Source organism: Anopheles nili, chromosome 2 (genome assembly GCF_943737925.1).
Source record: "Anopheles nili chromosome 2, idAnoNiliSN_F5_01, whole genome shotgun sequence".
NCBI classification, from domain to species: Eukaryota; Metazoa; Arthropoda; class Insecta; order Diptera; family Culicidae; genus Anopheles; species Anopheles nili.
The window spans coordinates 46562770-46586489 of NC_071291.1; the positions used below are offsets into that span (position 1 = coordinate 46562770).

The 23720-nt window shown below is 40.7% G+C and overlaps 5 protein-coding genes across 9 annotated transcripts; 4 read left to right on the forward strand and 1 right to left on the reverse strand.

Annotated features, from left to right (window-relative positions):
• The first annotated feature begins 2847 nt into the window (after positions 1-2847).
• Positions 2848-4405, forward strand: LOC128730394 (protein Peter pan). Its single transcript, XM_053823440.1, has 2 exons — positions 2848-3554; positions 3613-4405. Exons 1-2 carry the CDS (start codon positions 2848-2850, stop codon positions 4403-4405), a joined length of 1500 nt encoding a protein of 499 aa, XP_053679415.1.
• A 65-nt stretch (positions 4406-4470) lies between these two features.
• Positions 4471-7335, reverse strand: LOC128730392 (WD repeat-containing protein 36). The gene is made up of 2 exons (XM_053823438.1): positions 6231-7335; positions 4471-6128 (listed from the first exon to the last, which is right to left on the reverse strand). The coding sequence occupies exons 1-2, from the start codon at positions 7333-7335 to the stop codon at positions 4471-4473; spliced, it is 2763 nt and encodes a 920-aa protein (XP_053679413.1).
• A 793-nt stretch (positions 7336-8128) lies between these two features.
• LOC128730393 (nucleoporin Ndc1) lies at positions 8129-9877 on the forward strand. Its single transcript, XM_053823439.1, has one exon. It carries the CDS (start codon positions 8129-8131, stop codon positions 9875-9877), a length of 1749 nt encoding a protein of 582 aa, XP_053679414.1.
• A 1118-nt stretch (positions 9878-10995) lies between these two features.
• LOC128721104 (ras-related protein Rab-11A) lies at positions 10996-16458 on the forward strand. 5 transcript variants are annotated; one of them, XR_008410771.1, is made up of 6 exons: positions 11033-11125; positions 12467-12643; positions 14139-14260; positions 14329-14677; positions 14753-15573; positions 15649-16458. XR_008410771.1 is itself a non-coding variant. In XM_053814823.1 (5 exons), exons 2-5 carry the CDS (start codon positions 12604-12606, stop codon positions 14887-14889), a joined length of 648 nt encoding a protein of 215 aa, XP_053670798.1. In that variant the 5' UTR covers positions 10996-11052; positions 12467-12603; the 3' UTR covers positions 14890-16458. The 5 variants fall into 5 exon arrangements, 4 of the variants coding, with proteins under 4 accessions (XP_053670798.1, XP_053670796.1, XP_053670799.1 ...); XM_053814823.1 differs by having other exon boundaries at positions 10996-11052; positions 14753-16458; XM_053814821.1 differs by having other exon boundaries at positions 14753-16458.
• Positions 16459-18219: 1761 nt separating this feature from the next.
• Positions 18220-22724, forward strand: LOC128730753 (double-strand-break repair protein rad21 homolog). Its single transcript, XM_053823833.1, has 6 exons — positions 18220-18477; positions 18545-18832; positions 20264-20417; positions 20487-21925; positions 22008-22172; positions 22242-22724. Exons 1-6 carry the CDS (start codon positions 18220-18222, stop codon positions 22365-22367), a joined length of 2430 nt encoding a protein of 809 aa, XP_053679808.1. The 3' UTR covers positions 22368-22724.
• Positions 22725-23720: the final 996 nt, after the last annotated feature.

Below are 23720 nucleotides of genomic sequence, written 5' to 3' on the forward strand. Positions count from 1 at the left end.
GGAATCATTGTCATGTACAGTAGGTACGAGGTATATATGATGCATCAATTCTACGTCCGGTGGAGTACGGTCCGTCCGTCTGTGCATGGCGTCACGATCGGACATTTCTCATAAACAACGTAGCCACTAAAGTTTTATCAAAATCAATACGTTCCAAAATCAGGTAGCTCAAGCAAAGCCGTACTTTAGAACCTGCAAATCAAACAAACAAAACATACTAGAAGGTGGGGTATTTTAGTGCTAGAAATGATTAGATTTTGTATTTAAAAAGTAACACCCCAACGTGTTGTCACATACAGTTCGAATAGTATTTCGAAAAACTGATAAACTAAAAGGAGCTTTCGTAATAAAAAAAAACGTAGTGATATAACAACGCATAGTGAAATCAAACATAGTATTTTGGAGCACAGCCAACCACAGATTCGGACGATGGGCGAATATTAAATTTTTCATAGCTAGACTGGGAAGAATTTTTTATTGAACTCGAATGCATATGATGACTCACCTTTTGTCAGTGTCATTAGAATTAGGTGAATTTACCCACTATCAAGACAGAAAAAAACGTATATTATTATATTTGGGTTCAATTTAAAACGGTGAATATTATTTAATTATGGTTAATTTCTAAATAGTACAAACACACTGACGCATATAACTCATGCCCATCTTTTCTGCCTCTTTTTGTACGTTAAGACAAATATAATTATGTATTGAGAGAGATGTATTTTCGTGTCCATCTTATGGTCAGGTCATCATTCAAGAATAACATAATTTCGTGAGCACCTCATCCGTTAATTAGAGGTTAATTTAACACTGACAACATATAGTCAATTGACGTTTGATTTGATCATTACCAGCCGTGGCGCTAGCGCACCTTGATGCCACATTATAGTCTTGAATTAATTGCGAAGACTGCGAATATTGTCCGGTCTCCGATTAGCATGAAACGCATGGATGGAAATTTTCGTCTTTCAAACCGCACTGCAAATGCCACAATTCAAATCATATACAACGGGTCACGTAGAACTTGTTTGAAATGGGGTCTTTGAACTTGCTCCTCTATTCCATTTTTGTAGCCAGTTCCACATATGCTCCAGTTATAATGTAATATGCCAAGAACAGTATTGAAATTGACGCGGAGATTGTACACTCGAGACTTATGTTCCTGTTGAACAAAAAGCTAAATGATCCTATCAAAAGCTAAAAAATGTATGATTATCGGTTTGTTCAGCCTTTCAGAACCAAGTAATAACTAGCACTAGCACTAATACAATCAGCATTGGTCATAGTTAGATGGTAGAAGTTGGTAAGGAACATATCCGGAATCAGTCAAATATCCGAAACCCACACATATTGTGAGGATCGAGCATTATATCACGCCTTTATAAAATGCTCCCCCCACTAGGATTAAACACCAAAGCAACCAGTCCCATTGCAACGCTGCAAATTTTCACTTATTTTTTGAGCATTTGCATATAGCCCAACATGCACTAATGTAGATATTTTTCTCATTCAAGGCTCCCCCTGTAAATATGACAACTTCCTGCATCGACTGACCGCGATGACAATACGGCTCAGTGGCTAGGGATCTCTTTCGGGTGGATTGGGACTATCGTCGACCATTAAGCGAGGTCATCATTGTCCGACATTGCTCGTGCAAATTTATTTTGCACGGAAAACGTTTTAGTGATCAAATCTATGAGCTCCTGGAAGCAACGAAACCTGTTCTGTTTGAACGCATGCTCAAACAGTCTGTCAGGGTGAGGCAGCATCTCACGCCGCGCTGCTCGTTGAGCTTCATCCTGCTCACGCAGATAGGCGTCAGATGGCTCCCAAGCAGCAGTTAGCAGCTGTTTGTGTACTTTCATCCATAAGCATAGGACTAAAAGCTAATACTCTCAATGTCTGTATGAAGATGTAGACGTTTTGTTCCACCACATGATCTTCAATGTGGAACGCTGCTGCGTACGGTGTTGTTGAAACACTAGCAGTCTGTTCGACGACTGGCTACGGTCGGTTCAAAAATGGATTAACTCCTCCAGTGATCGTTCATTAGAAGCCACACATAGCAGCTTATGAACAAGACAGCAGTACCGCGGAATACAATTAATGTCGTCGTAAGGATACATTGTGGATTGGGCAATCCACTGAATCTTTAATCTGAAGCATATCCTTCAGAAGTAAAAAGAGCTGAAAAAATCCCATGCACCCCCACGACTTTATGGACTTCATCCACGCAGCAATACAACTTTCTTGCGAAACTGGAAAGAGCAACAATGGATGGGTTTTAATTCAAGAACACTACAGACCGCCTCATCTACGCAATATGAAATGGGGGAACGTGTCGTGTTTGCATGCAATATAATTTATTTTGCTAGCTGTTGGATCAAATCGATAGCAACATTAGTTCAATATTAATTACCATGATTTTTTCAAGAACTTTTTTGATAAAAAAAACGACCACATTCGATTTTACATATTATGGAATCTGGCCTTTAGCAGCTAATTCTATGCTATATTTATCTTTGTATCGGAATGTGTATATCTTTGAATCGGAATGTGGAGAAGAGTATACTTAATGTTGTGCTTTTAATTATAGAGTTTTTGATTGGTGTGTTTATTGATGATTTTTTTTATATTTTTGATATCATATATAGAACATGGTCTAGTTATCAATAAAAAAACCAGTACTAAACATCACAGCACCAACTGCTAGGCACTCTCCATCGCTGTCATAAATCGTAAACACCAACGGGAAGAAGAGGAAGAACAAACGTTCTTGTGCGGCGCACGTGTTTCATCGCTAAAACAGAATTATATTGTGTTTTTATCCTAAAAAGTATCAAAATGAAACGCAAAATCCGTAAACCACAACATAATCGAAGCCGTCCCAAGTTGGAGGCGCCTGTCGAAGAAGAACCAACGGCAATCAAAAATGCACCTCACACATTTGTTATTCGCCGTGGAGAACGCTGCTCGTCGGTTGCCAGGCTGTCTCGCGATTTCCGTCGTATGATGGAACCTTTCACCGCAGCGCATCTTCGCGAGCGACGATTCAACAAGGTTAAGGATTTCGTCCATCTGTCGGGATTCTTCCACGTTTCCCATATGTGTATGTTTTCCGTTGCTCCGCAAAGTCTGTCGCTAAAGGTGATCCGAATGCCCAAGGGACCGACTCTTACCTTTAAAGTTCATCAGTACACGCTGGCGAAGGATGTGATTAGTAATACGCGCAAGCAGTTTGTGGACGACGAATGTTTCAAGACAGCGCCCTTGGTTATCCTGAACAGTTTTAGCGGCGAAGGCAAACATTTAAAGCTTATGGCCAGTACGTTTCAGAACATGTTTCCACCGATCAATCTATCGACGGTGAAGCTTTCTTCATTGAAGCGATGTGTGCTTATATCGTACAATCCGGTTAGCAAACTGATCGACTTACGCCACTATTCGATCACAGCAGTACCGGTAAATTTAAACCGTGGTGTGAAAAAGCTTGTGACCAGAAATATTCCCAACCTGGGACGCTTCCAGGATATAGCAGATTTTGTCGAAAAGTAAGTTTCTTTATGGTGATAGAAAAGTAAAATTTTTAAAGCTGTTCCTATATTACAGAGGCCATCTGCTCTCCGAATCCGAGGTGGATGATGAAGATGCACACGTTGTGCTGGCGCAAAATTTGAAATTCGGCAATCTGGCCGAAAATCAATCATCGTTACGCCTTCACGAGATTGGTCCTAGGATTACGATGCGGTTGATGAAGATAGAGGACGATCTCATGACCGGGGAGGTGCTCTACCACGACTACATTGAAAAGAACCCCATCGAGGTGGAAGCCATCCGCAAAAAGCGGGCCCAGTTGCGAAGACTCAAAGAGCAGCGTAAACACAAGCAGGAAGAAAATTTGAAAAAGAAAGAAAAGGAAAAGCAGGACCACCGCACAAAGACATCGGTGCAGGGAAAGAGCAGCCAAATCACAGAGCAAGATAAATTACTTTTGAAAGATGCGGAGGAAGCCGTGGGAGATCTTTCGGATGAAGATGATCGCGAGTATTATCGCGATGCGATCGGTGACAATCCGGAGGAAGAACTGTTTGAGTCTGCCGGTAGCGCCAATCGGAAGCGCCCATTTATTCCTAAAGGTTCAAACTATTCTTTGAAACCGAAAAAACCTCGCATGGACAAACGCAAGCAATACGAGGAAGATGATCGGTTAGCGAAGCAGGATAGCAAGCGACGTAATCAGGATGCAGCGGATAGAAAAGGCAAAGGAAAGTTTAAAACTAAAGGGACGAAAGATGATTTTCGGGGAAAATCTAAATTCAATGGTAGTAACAAAGTGGGCAAGCGAAATGGCAGCAAACCGGGAAAGAAGTCAGGTGGCAAAAAGACCGCTAAGCGTAGGTAAAAAATAAAAACGAATCATGTTTTGCAGGAGTACAGTGCACTCTAAATCACTTTGTTTATTGTTCTTTATGTGCTGTAGTTTCTTAAGTTACTAACGACACCCAATCCGTACAGCAATTTATTCTCCAGTACTGACCAGCTGGACATTTGAGCTTTACAAACCTTAGGCAATAGTACGCGAAGCTGTTCATTTTCTACTATTGTACGGCCATGCAGTTTCAAAAATAAACTAAGATAGCTTTGAGCCAGTTCAAACTCTGTCTTCGCCTCAAACATGTGCAGGATCATGTGCATGAATGCACCCATCACTGAAAGGCTCCCAGTGCCGCTGTTAAACGGCGTGAGGTTCCGCACTTCGTAGTCAATCATTGTTGGGCCGAGCTTCATGAGATAGTCAACTGCCGTTCCATATTCCCCGGTGTTGTTCGCAGCGTTCAGAAGCTTTCCAAATGGAGTTAAATGATCTACGTTCTTCGTTTCGATAATGCGCGATGTCGCTGCATTAGCAGCATTAGTCGAATCCCCTGCACCGTTCGATTTGGCCTGCAGATCGAATTCAAAATCGAGCCCAGCGACGGTCGGCAAGAAGAATGGAGCCGATTTCGGCTTCTTCAAAGCTTGCCGGGGTCGGTTGCGCTTTTTGATGATGTCTAAATTGAGCAAATTTTGCCACCTCGAAGCGGCTACGGTAGACATCGTTATCAGCTCACTCGAGAGCTGCGGTGGTGAAGTGTACTCCAGATTGATTGCTTCGAAAGCATCCTCTAGTTCATCGACCTGCATTTTACCACTGGCCTCGTCGAAGGAATATTGACTCGCATCACAGACCGCAGTTGGCAGATCAAGTAGCGGTGCCTCGGAATCCGTTGGAAGCGCACGTAGAGTAACGTGCGAAAAAAGGCTCTTGTTCGCCCAAAGGTTTATGCCACGATAGTCAACGTGAGTAGTTGCTAAAAAATCGCCTGTCGGCGACATCGCAAGCGATGTGCACATGTGCGACACACGAAAATGATCGATCAGATAGGAAGATGGGATATCCCATATTTTCACGGTGCAGTCCTGCGCCGTCGTTACCAACCAACGGCTGTCGGGTGAAAAGCAGGCGTCTATTATTGTACCACTATGCCCTTCAAACCGACGCACAACGACACGCGTATCCAAATCCACCAGGACCGCTGTAAAATCGTCCAGCGCTGCACAGATAATCGCACTTTCGCGATGTGTACGAAGCAGTGTAATCGGTTCGCCTAAATCAACCTTATCCAACGGGGTTTTGATTACGATGCCGTTTGGTTGTTTGAATGGCCAAAATTTCAACAATCCATCAGCTGCACCAGACACGATCAGTTGATTCAAGTTATCGCTAGACAGACCGCGTACACTCTGCTTATGTGCGGACGGAGCTCCATAGCTCGCCCGATGTATACCACTTTGAATGTTAAAGCGCTCCACATTGCCGCTGGAATATCCGATGGTGACAAAGTTACCACAATGACTCAAACTCAAGCAGGTTGCCGTGACGCTGAAATCCTTGTTCTGTTGCTTGTTTTGAAAAATCTCCGGCACAAGATGAAGCGTGCCCATGCGTCGCTTATCGTATGACCACGTTGTTACTTGCACTAATCCTGGATGGAGTGCAGCGATACTGTCCCATTCCTTGTCACGCGTTGTTTCAGTAGTGAAGTAATTAATGGGCGGCATACGAAACGGGTCTTCAGATTTTTCTGTCAAAAATAAAAACGAACGTTGTTTATTAGAAGGTTAGAACAGCAAAACACAATACAGTTGCCAAGATAAAATGTAGTCTACAGATCCACGCAACTTACTTTTTTGCTTTTTAGACGCTTTTCGGTTATAGCTAGCCTTGCCCATACTACAATTCAGCGTTTCGTTTACAGTGTTGAATATTCTCAGTGTAGAGTCTTCTCCTGACGAAACGATGTTTCTCCCGGAAGCGCCGTGATAACGAATGCATATCGGGGGTGCTGCGTGTCCTTCCCGGAAACGTAGTAAACGTGCCCCGCCATCGGATAGATCAAAAATCCACATTTTCAACGAGTTGTCAGGGGAAGAGGTAATCAACAGCGGATCGTTTGGCAGGAAATGTAATCCAGTAACGGAGTCGTCATGTGCCATAAGCGTGGATACGATAGCCTTCTCATCTAGATCCCAAAACACGACCTGTCCGTTAGAGCTAGCACTAGCCATGATCGAGTGACCATCGGTGCGGAAGCTTATTCCTGTGACTGGTCCCCAGTCCTGGTTAACTTCCAGTATGGTTTCATCGTACTTGAGATTGATTAACGTAATCTTTCCACTGTGCTGCCCAATAGCGATCACATCAATAGCAGGAGCTTGCTCAAGATGCGTAATTTTGCTGTCGTGACTTTTAAATTTATGAACCAATTTACAGGACTTTAGATTCCACAGCTGCACTCCGCCTTGCGCGCTGCCAAGCAGTATTTTATTTTTATAGGACGCTGGATGCACAATGGCAGTTATTTGAAAGTCTTCATTTGAAAAAGGTATCTCCAGGTAAAGCTCTTTCGTGGTGACTTCCCATATTTTCAGCAAGCTAGTTTCATCCACCGAAATAAGATGGTTTGCAAATGGCAGCAGCAAGTGCACGGGTTTTTCATGCCCGATGTAAGATTTCCGAAGTTCTACGCTAGACCGCCATCCATAAATAACATTGCCTGCAGCAACATAGGTGAGAAATCCGTCAGCTGCTAACGCAGTAATACTTGCCGGATGAATGCGACCGGTACGGATAAGTCGGAAGCTGTTGCATCCATACACGTGAAACGAGCGACCAACGCATGTTATAACAATATTTTCACGCCGCTGATCTATGTAACGCACGTTAGGTGGGATGTGATTGCTAACGTAGCCAAGCGCACGATTGGGTTGAAATAAATGACTGCTACTCATTGTTTTAACGTGTTCAGATTCTTATTAATTTATCAAACACACAACAGCAACAATTGTGCATACTTCAGAACAACATCCAAGCACGTGCATGCGGGTTGATAAAAACATTGAATGATTATTTGTATAACTGACATTTGTTAAGTTAACGTGCCTAGTGGTGAAGATATAAATAAATGTGTGTTACGTAGATGAGTTACAAATGAAAATTATTTTCAAATCTGATGACTTTTTACAAAACGTTATTAAATTACTTTTTTTTATATGTGATATGTAGTTTTATACTTATTCAAAAAAGAATCAAACTATTTTCTTGTTTTATTATGAAGGGCTACTGCAAACCCTTGTAGTGCGATCGATCATAATTTTCGTCAACCTAACAATATAAACGCACAGTAAAACTGTTTTCAATTTACTGTCAACAAGCACTCTTATTCCAAAAGGCGCGCTTGTAGACAGCATACAAGTGGAGTAATTTTTTATCGAAATACCTACCATTCATCTAAAATACAAACAGTGAGAAAGACTTTCTACTTAAAACCGTTTGTGGATTATAGTAATCTCCGATAGAAAGTGTAGCGACCCGTGGTACTCATCCAGCGCGTCAAGTTCTTCGCACAACAGCTGAGAATAAGACAACAACGTCAATATAGATCAAGAACACTAAACCGGCGTTTTCCCATCTTATTTACATACCTTACATATTTCATTGTAAAGTACTTTTATTTAATTTCTCTTATGTCCGCAAATAATACTTAATCGTCTCGTTCTTTTCAGATTCCACAGGAGACCGGAAATGGACGCAATCGGATCGAAGGATTTGGCGTTTCGAAAAATCTGCACAGAGCGTTTCATTTCGTCGATAGGCTACAGCTTGTTGCAACAGTATTTACTTGTGACATTTTTTCTGCTGGTAGTGAACTTCAGCATTCTTCATCCTATTAACTGGATCGTTGGAACAATACGTCTGCTTATGTCGTTTTATCCTTGGATGGTGTCGATCCCATTAGCGTTGGCTGTATCGTTTCATGGAATAGTGTTGGCCAAAACGTGTTTACTAGAAACTCGATACCATTCTACATATTTCCTGCAATGGTACCGCAATATTACTCAGCGCTCAATATTGTTGGTTACCAACTGTACAGTTGGCTTCTTGATGGTGTGGATGTATACACGATTTCTACGGGACGAGCATCGGTTGCTATTTTTGTCAAATAGTGAACATGTTGATATTGCGGTTCTAAACGAGCGGTTCATTTACCTTATCATGAGCGGAGTGTTTGGTGGATGTTATTTTTTCGTCAGAGGACATTCGAACCTCGGGGCGGTTGATTTTCCAATCATGCTTCTACCGAAGGGGACTCAATATTGGAACAAGCTAATAAGCACATTCACAGAGTCGATGAGAAAGACTATTGTGGCACTGTTGATATATACGAGTTGTTACTACACATTTTCTATGCTTTTTCGTTCGAAGATAGCGTCACTTGCTGGTGGAGTTCAGCTACAGGATGTTTCTGTCGTCTACAGCTTCTGTAGCATATTGATGGATGTTCGTCTGATGATTTACACGTGGCTGTTTCTAGTGTTGATTCTTAGTAACATGAATCTAATGAATGCTTTGTTCCGTATTTTTCTCAACGAGCCACAAATGTTCAGTATCGAAACAAGCATATTCCATTCTAATGTGGAACCTATGCTAGCAGACGCATTGGGTTATAAACAAATTCCTATCATACAGCAACTCGCGGCCGAAGATTTGTTCACCGTTTCGGATACGCTGTGTTCCGGTCGGCGAAAAGAATTGTTCGCTTTAACTGTTCCTGGAGGACATCCTAACAACTGGCGAAAAGTGTACGACGTATGCAAGCAGTTAATTCAAGATTTTACGCATGAGCTGGACCAGTCGATTAGCAGCATTGAACCTAAGCCCGCGCCACCGATGATGTTGATGGGAGGGGTGCTTCGTCCAACATCCTCAATGGATAGAGAGCGTTTCCTTATGAAACAGTACAATGAAAACTTTGGTATAAGAAGTTTATCAACCCCATCGGTAGTAGCATCGAACGGAAGCGGAGAATATTCTTCTAAACCCACATCGGATGAAAAATCAGACAGCAGATTATACTCACTAGTTGTAGCTAGTTTGAAACGCATACCAGGGTTCGACTACTTTTTTGTAGAATCGAAATCAGCTAAAAGCTATTATTTGCTCTCTGTACAGGCACAGTTGATAATGAAGGTATCTCAAAGCTTGGTTGCAATTGCCAGTCGTTCCCTGGATGAGGATTCGTATGGAGTTATGCAGAATGATCTACCGTGCTTGATTCACACGTTGCTAGAATTAAAAAAAGTAATTGATAAAATAGGATCGATTGATCTGGACGTGAGAAAAGTAGACCGAAATTATATCGCATTAAAAGGAACCATTAAGAGAAGCCTCTACAGAATTACCACGGCATTTGGACCGTACATAAAACATCTTGTAATCGATCCAGAAGACATGAAGGCATTACAAAGCTTTATCAGCTTTCGCGAAGTGTAACTAGTTTAGTAGTTTGTTTTTTTATGTATGATACATTACTTAGGCATGATTATAAGAACATAATATTGTCAAATGCTATCAACAATGTAAATTAAACAAGTTTAAAAATGCTTTGTCTTCACTTATTTTTGAAGCATTTCTTTGTAGTAGTAGCAAATGTTTATACTATTCATTATCATGGTAAATACTCATAAACTATTTCGTCTAGATGTAGATTTCAATTAATTAAACTCAACCATTGGCAATTTTATTTAACATTGAGTATAAGTTAAGCGAAGCTTTGAGTTATGAAATAAAAACTGTTGAAACGTACAATATTGTAGGATGTTTTTTCGAAAGTAAAATAATCAAATCTAAAATGATTGTGCAGAGCGTTTGCTGTACAAACAGCCTTTTTTATACAATTTACAATCAAAACGTTAACCTATTCATGACGTACACCAAAATGATTGAACTTTGAACATATGTAGATTGAAAGACTAGAATATTGAATAAATTGTCTCATAGAGCTTTAAAATAGATGATGAAATACTACTAAACATGTTCATAGATACTCTTTTTTTACGGAAAAAAAATTAAAATAAAACACCGCTAGCAAACAACCGATTTTATTTAACACAACAGATCTAACATACGTCTTATGTTTGCAATCATTCGCTTTCAACTTTCTTTGATCGATGTTTTCTTAACTACTATGAAGAAGATCTTTGAACTACTTAAGTTTTTCCGCTTTAAAAAAAACCGCTAAGCTGTTAAAAAAGTAAGATTTTCATGACAAAAGACATGAGATTTTCATGATTTGACTTGCTATGCTAAATAGCAGCAAAAACGAGATAATGTTTTTCTTCTGTGTGTGTCGAAGTGTGCTGTTATGTTGAAACAACAAAACTACCGTTTGGTTTAATAAAAATCTCATTCAATAAAGAGGGCCAATTTAACCCTGAATGTTAACTTTTAGCATGAAAATATACAATTATATTTCTCGAAATGAAAACCTGTTTTCATTTCATCTTACCTATCTTTCAGAAAATTTAAATCAAATAAGAAACTGCACAACCTGGTGTGTTATATACATTCGGGACTGAAATGCAAAGGCTGACAGTCAAAGTATAACTCCAAATTAATTTCTGCACATATATTTTTCTCTCTGTGTGGCGTCGTGTACGTGAAAATCGGTAAAAATCCGGGTCCGAAAGGAATTTCGACAAAACTTTCCTTTGACCCCTATGGACAGCGTGAATATCACAAGTACATACTACACACGAACTTCATACGTGTTTCACTAACAGTGCTGTGGATGTTATCGTTCGTTGCTCGTCGTGCATTCGTATCGTAATTTACTTCACAAGAAGGTGGCCGACATTTTGTTTTTTGATGACGGTACCACCGTAGCTGTTGGTGCAGTGGACTGTATTCTGAAGTTTTTGTGGATAATTCTGTGGAAGGTTACGGGCTCGATCAGATGCAGCTGGATAAGTTACTGGTTTGAGGCAATAATCGGTTAAAAGGAAATACGAAGCATTCTCGTTATAGTAGTATATGTGCGTAGACACACATTCATCGTCATATCGGTTTCATTCGATCTTTGTCCCCGCTGGCTGGAAGAGGAGAATTTATGGCGTCAAATGAACATTCTTTGTACTTATTATCAAGGGATGGATGGAGAAAAGAATTTCTTTTAGCATTGCAGCTCCAGCTAAAACCACTCGAACAATTCTATTGTATCGCCTATTAGCGCGCGATGGAGAGCTGCATTGTTCAGTCAGTTGGGCGAAAGTCTGCGACTATGTGGACAATACATACGAACACGTCCACTGCCACGGCCAAAGCAGATTTTTTTTTTGCGACATGGTAGCGTACTTATACCATTGCTCCGCGCATCGTAGTGATGAAAGAAAAGAGGAGCGGAAGAAATTTAGACTGCGTGGAACTAGTGACGAATTGAGAGCAGTGTGAAAAAAGATATACTACTTGTGATATTCCCCATAATTGCGTACAATGCAATTTATCACGACTGTATAACAATTTGCGCATTCGTGTATTTTTGAGGGAAAAAATAAATAAAATGTATTTGTTTTCCACAGTTGAATTTTAAAGAACACAAGGTACCTAAAGTGTGCAAACTCTGGACATTGAAAGCATCCATTTGCTCACGTTTTGAGCTTGCGAGCAGCTTTTTAGCGTATCACAAGAGAGTGGCAGTGTGCATTGGAGGTGTAAGATGTGCATTGGATTGTCGTGTGAAAGGCGGGAATTAATGTAAACCACAACCTCCTTGTCCTGTCGCATCTAACACAGAAAAAGGTGCAGGCCATGCTGGAATAAGAAGTGTATTTTCATTGTGCAGGAAGGGGGAGGCATTTGCCTTCTAAACTACGCGTTTGCCAGAAAATAGCATGTTCTGGTTTAGTCCATCGAACAGTTCTTTGTATGTTTTGTTGGTTCTTTTTTTGTTTTTTTTTTAATTAAGTTTCTTGAAGTGCGCGTACTCATAGACTCACAATGTTTCTTCAGCTGATTGGCTTTTTATTTGCCATTTGTTTTGGGCTTGCTGGATGTGGCACCTAATTCTCTGTTACTCTTCGCCAGGAAGCAGCAATTAAAGCAATATCGAAGTAAGCAGTGAACAACACCAACATTTCAGAGCTCGGTGTGAAGTAAATAAAGAGAGTGCCCTTAGTGGAATAATCTAGCGCAGCGAGGACAGCTTTAGCGACAGCACCAGGATGGGCAATCGTGATGATGAATATGATTATTTATTCAAAGGTAACGTAATGCTTGTTTAGTTCAATGCGTTTTCTGGAACATTGATGATTATAGTCACGGCCGGTAGACAACGAAGGGAACTCCTCCTTCCGTTGCTTTTTTCGCGATAAGAAACATCGAAACTCCCATTTGTGATACATGTTTCAAAGTATTTTTTTATTAATACAGAGACTGAAATAAGTTAAAGTTTATGTGCATCATTACATGTTTCAGCTAGAATTCAAAACGGAAATGAAATTGATTGTAAATGATTCTACATGTTAATTTCGAGAATCGAGAGTTCCATGTATGGAGCACATAGTGTATGTCAGTATTCAACATTGGCGCTCAAGCACGGGTTAGACGGAAAGTAAGAAGTATTCCACTGACCTTAGAAAGTAAATCGATGCTCCGAAGCAATGTAAACTGATAATCAAGAAATAAGCTAGTGAAACTAGTTGATTTTATGTTATTCCGCTCTTGTCCTGCTGTGTTCTATCATGTTCTTAGTTACATGGTTGCTTTGTACCAGCAGTAATCTAAAGAAAAATTTGGCTAGATAATTAAATCTGTACGTTCCGAGGTCAATAGAGGTTCTGGAGAATTTAATTTAGGCAGTTGTGCATCGCCCAGAAAAGGTTCCCGAACGAGGGGATTCTATTTGGTTGCATGATGGTTGCCCTGATGATTTCTCTCTCACTGTCATACAATTGGAATGGATGAATCATGATGATTCATCGAGGGCTGGTTCGATAACAAACGCCAGCAATACAAGTGTTACTGCTAGCAAGGGGCGTTTACTTGGAATGACGTAGAATGTAAAATAAGATGTTCACACGCTCAAAAATATGACAAAACAAATGATTCCAATGAAGTAGGGTGCAGCGCAGTTTTTGTTTGTTGTTTTTTCTAGTAAGAAATAATGTTGTCTCATATGATATATAGTTATTAACACAGGTAGTTCTATCTCATTTTAAAACATTAAATGAATCGTTATTCATTTGGTTGAAATAGATTACATTGATCAGCTGTTTTGTTAGTATTTAAATTTGGATGAACTGCTTCTTAATAATGATAATAGTACATGAAAGAAAGCATTTTTTTACATATAATTATATTCCTCCATCGATCATGAAAATACTTCAGAGTTAATTAGTCGTATCCTCATTTACATGCGCTATTAGCAATGTAGTCATAAAACATTCAAATTCGTTTAGGTTCGGAATTTAAAAATAAAATTTGAAAACGGTTAAAGTTTAACACTAGCTTTATATAGTGCTATCTTTTTTCCACGAAGTACAAAGTATATTTGAATAGATTTACTAATTCACTTCTAGGACTATTTTAAAAGCTGTCGACAAAAGCAGTTGATTGTCACGTTTTTTGTTAAAAAATATTGTCGCTGTCTTTGGGAAGAGGACACGTGCTTCGTAAAATGTTACAGCCAATTCAATGATATTTTCCGACACATTTTAGTAAACGTAATTTTATACGTAAATATTTCTTTTTTTTTCAGTCGTGCTGATCGGAGACTCGGGTGTCGGAAAAAGTAACTTACTATCAAGATTTACTAGAAATGAGTTCAATTTGGAATCGAAGTCAACCATAGGAGTGGAATTTGCTACTAGAAGTATAGAGGTAAGCTGGAATGCTCGCTATACAATTGAGTCATTTGAGCAGTAAATAAATGATTTTCTGTTCCGTAGGTCGATGGAAAAACAATTAAAGCCCAGATTTGGGACACCGCTGGGCAGGAACGCTACCGAGCAATCACATCGGCGTACTATCGGGGTGCGGTAGGTGCTCTGCTTGTGTACGACATTGCCAAGCATTTGACTTACGAGAATGTCGAACGATGGTTGCGAGAGCTACGCGATCATGCCGATCAGAACATTGTTATCATGCTCGTCGGAAACAAGTGCGACTTGCGGCACCTCCGTGCTGTACCTACGGACGAGGCGAAGGGTTTTGCAGAACGTAACGGACTCAGCTTCATCGAAACGTCAGCCCTAGATTCGACTAATGTTGAAACTGCATTCCAAAATATACTCACAGGTGAGCATGTGGCAAAGCAGAATGATCTCGCGTTGAGTAAAATGTGTGTAATATTTGCTTCATTTGTTTCGACAGAAATTTACCGAATTGTATCGCAAAAGCAAATCCGGGATCCACCGGAAGGTAGCGTGATTAGACCGAACTTGGAGAACATCGACGTCAAGCCGACCAATCCAACGACTGATTCCGTGCGAAAACAATGCTGCCAGTGACCGCCACAAGCAGAAGAGATGTCCGTTCATGATGCTGCGTTTTCAGTAATAACATCATCCAGCACTACTACTACTACTACAGCTACAGATAGTACTGCAAGCACTACTACTACTGCTACCGCCACTACGGTTACTGCATCTAATATACCAGAAAAAGCTAAAATTAATTACAATATTGCTCCAAATGAAACTATATCTATTACCGCTACTACTACCACAAGAAAAACATCAAAGACCGTCATCGTCCGCAATGGCACTATGGCAAATGCAGGTGCACGCAACGAGATCAAGCTTACCAGCTACCAACAGGAGGAAGGGTATATAGAGAAACATGATAAGTCTATCCGCACCTCGTAGACCACGGACGGTTGATAGTTACAGTGACACTAAAAAGCTTCTAATTTGAGGCGTGTTCTTGTGTGTCTAATGGCAATTTTTCCGGAGCACTGTTTTGATTTTGCCAATTCCCCTAGCGCGGAATGTAGGTGCGAGCATTTTAGAGAAACAAATTTTTGCTAGGCTACGAAAGAAAGTTAATGATTTCCGTTTGTTTCTTATTTCATTTTTTTATTTTTCGCTTCGATTTTTCGATTGGAAATGGGAGATCGAGAACTGTTGAATTCTAAAGCTTAATTTGTTAAACGGATGCTCATTTACCGCATAGATGTACACCGGTAGGGTAAAGTACTGTAATGCTATGCCAAAATGCCCTGGATAATTTATTTACTGTTACGATTGTGTGTATTTCGCATTTTGCAGAATGCATTAATGATAAAATCAAGCTGTGTGCGGCATACGGACGGTGTTGGAAGAACAAAAAACGGAAATGCTAGTGATCATTTTTAATCTCTCTTTCATAAACAAAAAGAGAGAATCCCGAAGTAATCAAATGTGAACAATAGAAAAATGTTTTTTTCCATAAATATTGAAGAAGTGTATCGAATCATGTATATGATGTATAAGAAAATCAAATACATGTTTCATTACAATACCAGGAAATATATATAACATTATATAATTCAAACGGTGAGTGTCAGTTATCCTTCATTTAACAAGGAAATCCGCAGTTGGGTACATGCGGTAGATAAATTGCATTACAATACTCTTCAACTAAAGTCGTCGAATGGGTGGGGTTGCACATTTCCGCAATTAAATGATGTTAAAGCACTACATTTCGTTGGTGCACGGTTGAATAGCAATCATCATGACGAATATCGTTTCGATGCGTTGCGCATTCGATTTCCATCAGGCCTGCAGATAGTTGATTCGGGTCAGAAGCTATGAACGTTGGACTAACATCTTCGCTTCGTAAACGATTTGTCGCATCAGCGTGCACTTTGTGCTTTTTGTGTGTATAGAAAAGCATAATCGATAGAGAAGGTCCAAAACTGGCGGTAATTACAAGGATGAGAGACATGGCAGAAAAAAAAACAGGATGCTTTGTTGTGTGATGGCTTAAACAAATCAAAACAAAATAAGTAATAGAAGTGTTTTAATGTAAGGAAAATATCACTAGTAAATTTTTGTTTTCACTTAAAGTTCGAAATAAAAAAGAACGAAGTACGAATGAAAGTGAACAAAATCGTTTGATGAAATTAATGAAAGTGAGCAGTATATTTTCTATACGTTGACTCCAAATCATCATAAGTACTGCTTTTATCAGGAAGTGGAGTAATTTATCGATGACCTATAAGCTCACGGGACGTTTGTTATGGTGATCGTTTTAATCGTTACTCATTTCTATGTTTTGATTGGTGTCCACAACCTTCCATTTCAAATTCTTACCATCGTTTTTACTAACTGTGTTTTACAGTACATGTATAGATTTTTTTTATTAAAACACTACCAAAACGTCGTCTGAAAATGTTTGGTTGCTGCAAAATGATAACAAACATAAATATTATCAGTTGCAAATTTTGCTGGAGTAATTAAAACTGAGCTCTGGCATTAAGGGGATTCATTCAACAAGTATAACGTAGAGAAAAAAAGGTGATTATTTGAGTAGATGTTTTACATACAATAATATTTTAAAGATCATCTAACATGTTTTCTCAAATGATCTTTCGATCGTATTATATTACTTGATATAAGTAATATATTACTTGAATTATAGCTCTCTGGTTTTAAATTAAAATGAACACTTAAAACTCAGTCTTTATAAATTCTAGATAATTGTAATCGATGTGAATTTTTATGTATTCAGACAGTAACTTTAGTAACAAATAATTTTAGTAACAAATTAGACTACATAGCTAAAGGTAGTTATTTTTTTTCATAAGCTGTTTTAATTATTTAACGGATATTTCATATTTGATTGTGTCAAGAAGGTCACAAAATGTGTCAACAAACTGTCAAGCTTCCACGCCCGTTGCACGCTCACTGTGCGCTATGACGGAACGAACGCAATGGTGGCGCCCCCTACAATGAAGAAAAGTTTTGATGGCTGCTGACGAAGAGATATTTTGTTTGCTTGTGCTCGAAAAAATATAAGAAAACACGCTGAATGTGAGAATAATGCTTTTTTAAAAGCAATGCAAGCGATAATACGTGGTGCAAAGCTTGAATTATCAGTGTTAAGTTCGGTAAAGTCCGTAGAGAAAGCAGCAAAACGCATAAGTGATACGTGCGATCTTGGATGCCCTGCATGGAAGCGCTGATTGGCCTAATTAAGGTGTATATGCGGAAAAATCAGTGTACAATCTCTCCATGTGCATGTTTCCAGCAGAAAAGAAAAACGTGCGAAGTAAATTGTACTCATCGATGTCGCCTATGTACGGAAGTGCGCCAAAACGAATGATTTGCGCGAGGCGTCATTTAATGCCGCTAAAGATAGTTGGTTCGGAGGCGTCTGTTTAGTCATTGTATGAAAATAGGAAAGAAAGAGACAACAAGCAGAGGGGAACGAGACGACGCGCTCGTACGCACACACTCATAAAATTGAGACTTTCTTTCTATAATTCCTAATTCAATCCTTTTCTGCGGTGTGCGATTTGTGATTATAATAATACTGTAGAGTATAATTAAGTAAACAGTTACTTGGTGATCCATTTGCATAATACTCAAGAATCCAAACGCAAGTGTAGAACGAAATTTCTTCCCGGCAAGCAGGAGCAGATTCTAGTGATTGGTGGTCTGGTGTTTGTTTACATGCTTTTCTGGAGGTGACTTTCCTTCGAGTGCATTGATGTCTTCGATGAAGCATCTACAAACTTCTGGTTTTTTAAACAATCAATTGATCAGCATTGAACGATTACGAACGGTAGCCCGGCGCTTTTAAAACGGAGGATTAGTTTAGTTTAAAAAAAAAACCGTGCCCTCAAAAGCTTCAACATGTTTTACGCGCATATCGTGCTGGCCAAGAAGGGCCCTTTGGCTCGGATCTGGTTGGCAGCACATTGGGATAAAAAGATCACGAAAGCACACGTGTTTGAAACGAACATCGAGCAGAGCGTGGACGGTATTATGCAGCCTAAGGTAAAGCTAGCGCTGCGAACATCTGGCCATCTGCTGCTAGGTGTCGTTCGGATCTATGCGCGAAAAGCCAAATATCTGCTGGCAGATTGCAATGAAGCATTCGTTAAGATAAAGGTAAATGATAGACAACTCTTGGATATGAAAGGGTCGTATTACAATTGATCATACTACGTGCTTTCAGATGGCGTTCCGCCCTGGAATGGTTGATCTGCCGGAAGAGCATCGCGAGGCTGCTGTCAATGCGATCACTCTTCCCGAGGTGTTTCACGATTTCGACACGCCGCTGCCGGAACTGAACGACGTAGATATCGAAGCACACTTCTCTATTAACCAGTCACGGGCGGACGAGATTACGATGCGCGAAGACTACGGAACACTTCCGCTAAACATACACGATGATGGATTCGGCGACATGGGGTTTGACGACACGCCGGATATGGTCCGCGATCGAATGGATGATCAGATGGAGGTAGGTTTCGTTCTAATTTCTGATACTCGTGTAATGGCTTTGGGCCTCTCTATGTCTTATCTTGGTGTATATGTTTTGGTTCTCCAAATTGACGTTGGTTTTTATTGCAATAATTTAATATAGAGGGTGAAGACTATCCTTTTCGTGTATGTAATTTTACGTTCGATCCGGAGGTTCTTCTTAGTCCTAATGTCGAAATAACAGCCTCTAGAATTACAAAACTATGGCACATGACAGGTTTCACGCTGTTACACATCAGAATTGTTGTATGTATTCACTCCGGTGAACTCATGTCGGTGGGATGGATCAGCCTATGCCAAAAGATACTCTTCCCCTCTGACGCTATTTGGCTTCGCTTGGTATGCGTCTTTAGTAGCTGCGAAGATTGTTGTGTGGCTGATTGGTTTAGCTTTTGGTTTGCTTCGTATGCTCCTTACCACAAGTGAATTTTGGCAAGTTCGAACGGTTACGTTGAATTAGAAGATTTAATTTTCCAAACAGTTCTGGAACGAACGATCGATCAAATTGTTCACCATTTTCACTGGTTTGTGCAAACACATCGCGATCGCACAAAAACGGATTTTTTATGTGCTTTCTTTGGTCATCCGGTGGCATGCAACCAGACAGCCCAACCGGACGATGCGCATCAGGATAAGCACCAACACCGACGACGACATCGGCAATGTAATGCACCGAAATCTTCCGAGTCGGTTGATGCCGGGCAGCAGGAAGTCCAATCAGCACGTTTTGTTGTTTGCGCAGGTTCTTCCGAATCTCCTTCACATGCTTCGCACACAAGTGCTGATGGGTTTGGGGGTTCTACCACTGCTTCGCAAAACGGTACCGAGGGTCGTTGGATCAATTATCTAGTAAGTAAGGCAAGGTATCTGGAAGCTATTGGTGTTGTCATTGCATACGTAAAAAAGGATGTGTCAGATTACATTCGAATTGATCTTAACACGTTCCTGATCGTTTAAGGATATGTAGAAGTTAGGACTTGCAGTAACTCTGCTTGCGGCCCTTTTGTTGGCTGTATCGGTTAGACATAATTGCTTTCCACATTGTTTTGATAGATCGTCCCAATAGGTTTTTGCAGAACAATACCTTGTTTTGATTATAATCTTTTCTTTTTGTTGTCAATCGTATTTCAATATTCGTAAAGAAGCTTACTTTTTGGCATTATTTTTTTTCAATACCTATGATTTAAAAATATCTTGAGCATAACTGGTATCAAATGATGTAAGCATCGGAAAGTTGAGTTATTAAATAAAGTAGTTAACATGATTGTTGTTTTTGGCAAAAATTATTCCGTTCACCTGTGAGGTCATTTTTGAATTAGAATGCAAAGGTTGTATTTTTACGTCATACATGATGATATCATGCTGCGAGTCGTCTCTTAACCTTCGTTTATATCATTCTATTTGAATATAGGACGATTTGTTCACGGATACTGTTACGCGCCCTCCAGATTTAGAGCAGGATAAAGAACCATTGCCTGGAACGTCTCGATCATTGCTTGATTCTATCGACCCACATCATCCCCACGGAGACGATGATAATTTTGGAGACGAGGACTTTGGTGGTCGTAAGTTGTGCTAAATACTCGTTGGGCGAAGCAAAATGTATTAATCAATGTTTGTCTTTTTATGTACAGAACCTGCTGCTGGATTGTTCGAAGGAGATATATTCGCCGACGCACCACTTGCACCCGAACCAGAGCTACCTACAGCCGTCACACAACGGCGCGCGGAAGATTCGGATGATGATGACGACGATCATTTTGACATGGGAGGTGCACCATCGCCAGCTCCCAGCTCAGACAATTCTCGTCCAACATCTCCCGTACCAAAAAGTGCGTTATTGGATGTTGAACCACTACCTGGTACGAGCAAGGATACAGTGGGTCTCCAAGGTCCTCAACTGCATCCCGAGACTGGTCTCCCTATCACACATGATGCTGACGACGTCGAAGGGGCCCTTGGAGGTGACGGCGGCCATCCCGATCAGACGACACTGTTGAACAACGAGGAGGAGAGCTTTGCTTTAGCTCCGGTTGATGCAACGGCTCTGAAAGGGACAACCAAATCCAAACGAAAACGAAAGCTAATCGTGGATGAAGTAAAGAACATATCTGGCGAAGAGATGAAAAGCCAATTGGCCAACACGTCTGACATTGTGACGACACTGGATTTGGCACCGCCAACGAAACGATTGATGTATTGGAAAGAAACTGGCGGAGTGGAGAAACTGTTTGCGCTTCCCTCGCGAGACATTCCCGCTCGGTGTTTATTCAAAAACTATCAACGTCACCTTACTTCAAGGTCGATTGGTATTGAAGACTTTTCCGTGCTGGCCCCACTTGATGTGCTCGGAGTAGAGCTGCCAGTAGAACGCCCGGAATCTCCGACGCAAGCCGTGACGTCGAAGCGTGGAAGAAAGAGGAAACAACAAGCTGAATCGGCGGCTGTTACACCAACCATACCGGGTTACCTGGAGCAATCGTCGAGTGATCAGATGCGAAATGCCGCCGGTGAGATGCCTCCTCCGACGCCTGTGTCGATAGAGATGCGCGAGGACGGTCTGACAGCGGATGCATCACAACAGTCTGCATTTATGCCACCTCCTGCGACACCGGGACTAAGTCATCTGACCAGTCCGAGTCATCAGAGCCATCTAATGCCTCCTACTCCTGGCATTTCAAACATTCCCATGACTCCTGGGCAGCTCGATCACGGTGGGTTGACACCGGCTGGACTAGGACACGGTGGTGACCTTACACCTGTAGGTCTTTCACATGGCGGACTGACGCCAAGCGACCTGCATCATGGTGGTTTAACACCGGCCGGATTACACCATGGAGATCTTGGCGGAGGCATGACTCCTCATGGACTGGACCATGGTGGCATGACGCCCCACCACGCGTCTTTGGAAAATATCGATCAAATCCCCAACCTGCCAGCTGACCAAGTTTCATCTATCCTAAATGAACCGGGCATGGAAGGCTTTTCGAACATGGGATTCGATGGAAATACCTCGGAAGAGATCGCGAATGATTGGAATGGAGATTATGAGTTCCCTTCATCCGTTGGTGCGGTAAGTACTAATCCAGCTGTGGGAATTAATCCGGCCTGTGACCACTGGCTTATGAGTTTGTTTTTCCTTTTTCAATTGACAGACACATCCCAATGAAGAGCAGCAGGTCGATGAAACCATCGAGCAGTTCGAGGAACGTGTGCTTAACAAACGAGCAGCCCAGATGTTCCTTTCCGTGAAATCTCGGTTACTGAAGGGGGATTACATGATGCTGACTGAGATGACGCATCGGAACAATAAGAAACAGGTAGGTGTAGCGATGCGAAACGATCTTGAGCAGCGGCCATTACTCTTCCAATTTTGTTCTCGCTTACAGGCTGCCCAAAAATTCTACTCGCTGCTAGTACTGAAAAAGTTCAAGGCGTTAGAAATCTCTCAAAAGCAACCCTACGACGACATCACCGTTACGAGAGGTCCAATGTTCGACAATCCGAAACTCTAAGCAGAGGATTGTGGAAGATTGAATATATGTTGCACCGGATGTGACTTCATATTGATGTACAGCATATTCTACCTAGTGTGCAAATAGTAGGACTGAATGGGTTGCTTGTTAGGGCGGTGAATGAAAACGAAGCGTGAACCGCATTTAAACTCCTTCAGATTGAATCGATGTGTACAGTTGGATAGGTTTCAAAAAAGAAACGTACATTTCGATGCTTCAGGAGCAAATGTCCATTAGGACACCTGGCAGCGTTAACAACGGTGCACCTGGTTAATGGGCAATTTTCTGGCCCTAACATGGACACGCATTCAATTATTTTAAGAAGTAGGCATTACTGTTAACGTTGTTTTATGTTTTGCGCAGAAGTTTGCTAAGCTGATCGTTGTCCGATTAGCAAATGATTTTTTTAATGTTTTTATTTCGTTCTGGTACGGTTTGTTCCGATTACGAATGTCACACTAGGGATGTTGTAAGGTTCTAAAGTAATTTCAATTAGGTCGTGTGCATAAGCCAGATTCCTTGTATCATTATCGTGGAAAACATAGTAAATATTATTTTATAGTATTTTTTAATTAAGTAATCGAGCGTAATCAATTGTCGAAGACGAATCTAAACATTGTGTTTGATTTGTGGATTTTATTCCGCTTACAACTGCATCGAGGCTTACCGGAGTGTTATGGACAATCGATTTCACGTGCGATTGTCCACATCGGTCCACATGCTTTCTGATGTCAAGATCGTTAATGATGATTCGAAGAGAATGGCGTATTTCTTTTCAAAGAAAAACGGTATCAGATACGTGTAAAAAGATTGCAAAACTGTGTGTGTGTGTTTCGCATCACGGAACTGTAATTGACAAATTTTGAATCGGTCATTATTGGTTGTTGGAGAAATGGTTTCCAGAAGAAGAAAAAAACTATTGTGACCCTCATTGTAAATGCAGTTAAAGTAAAAACTTCATCACATATTGAATTGTTGCATTACTACAACATACATGGTGTGCTGAAATTTGTTTTAATACAGCAATTTTTTTCTGTATTTATTTTCCCATGCATAGGCTCATATGTTGCAGTTTGGTTTACGTCGGTGTTATTCTTGATTAACTCATCTCAAAGTTGGTACGTCCAGTACGTTGGTAAAATCGCATAATTCAAATCGCATAATCAGTATGAGTTATTGAGGGATACATTATAGTGTCCGCAATTTGGGTGCACGTCGGGTGGTGAAGGTCTTCTCAGTTTGAAGTCACTTCTTTTAGACTTATTTCAACGAATAATCCCCACGAAAACCAAGCTGTACCTTGTAGTATCTACAGATTGTACAGGTTAGCAACATCATTTCATCGATTCCTCG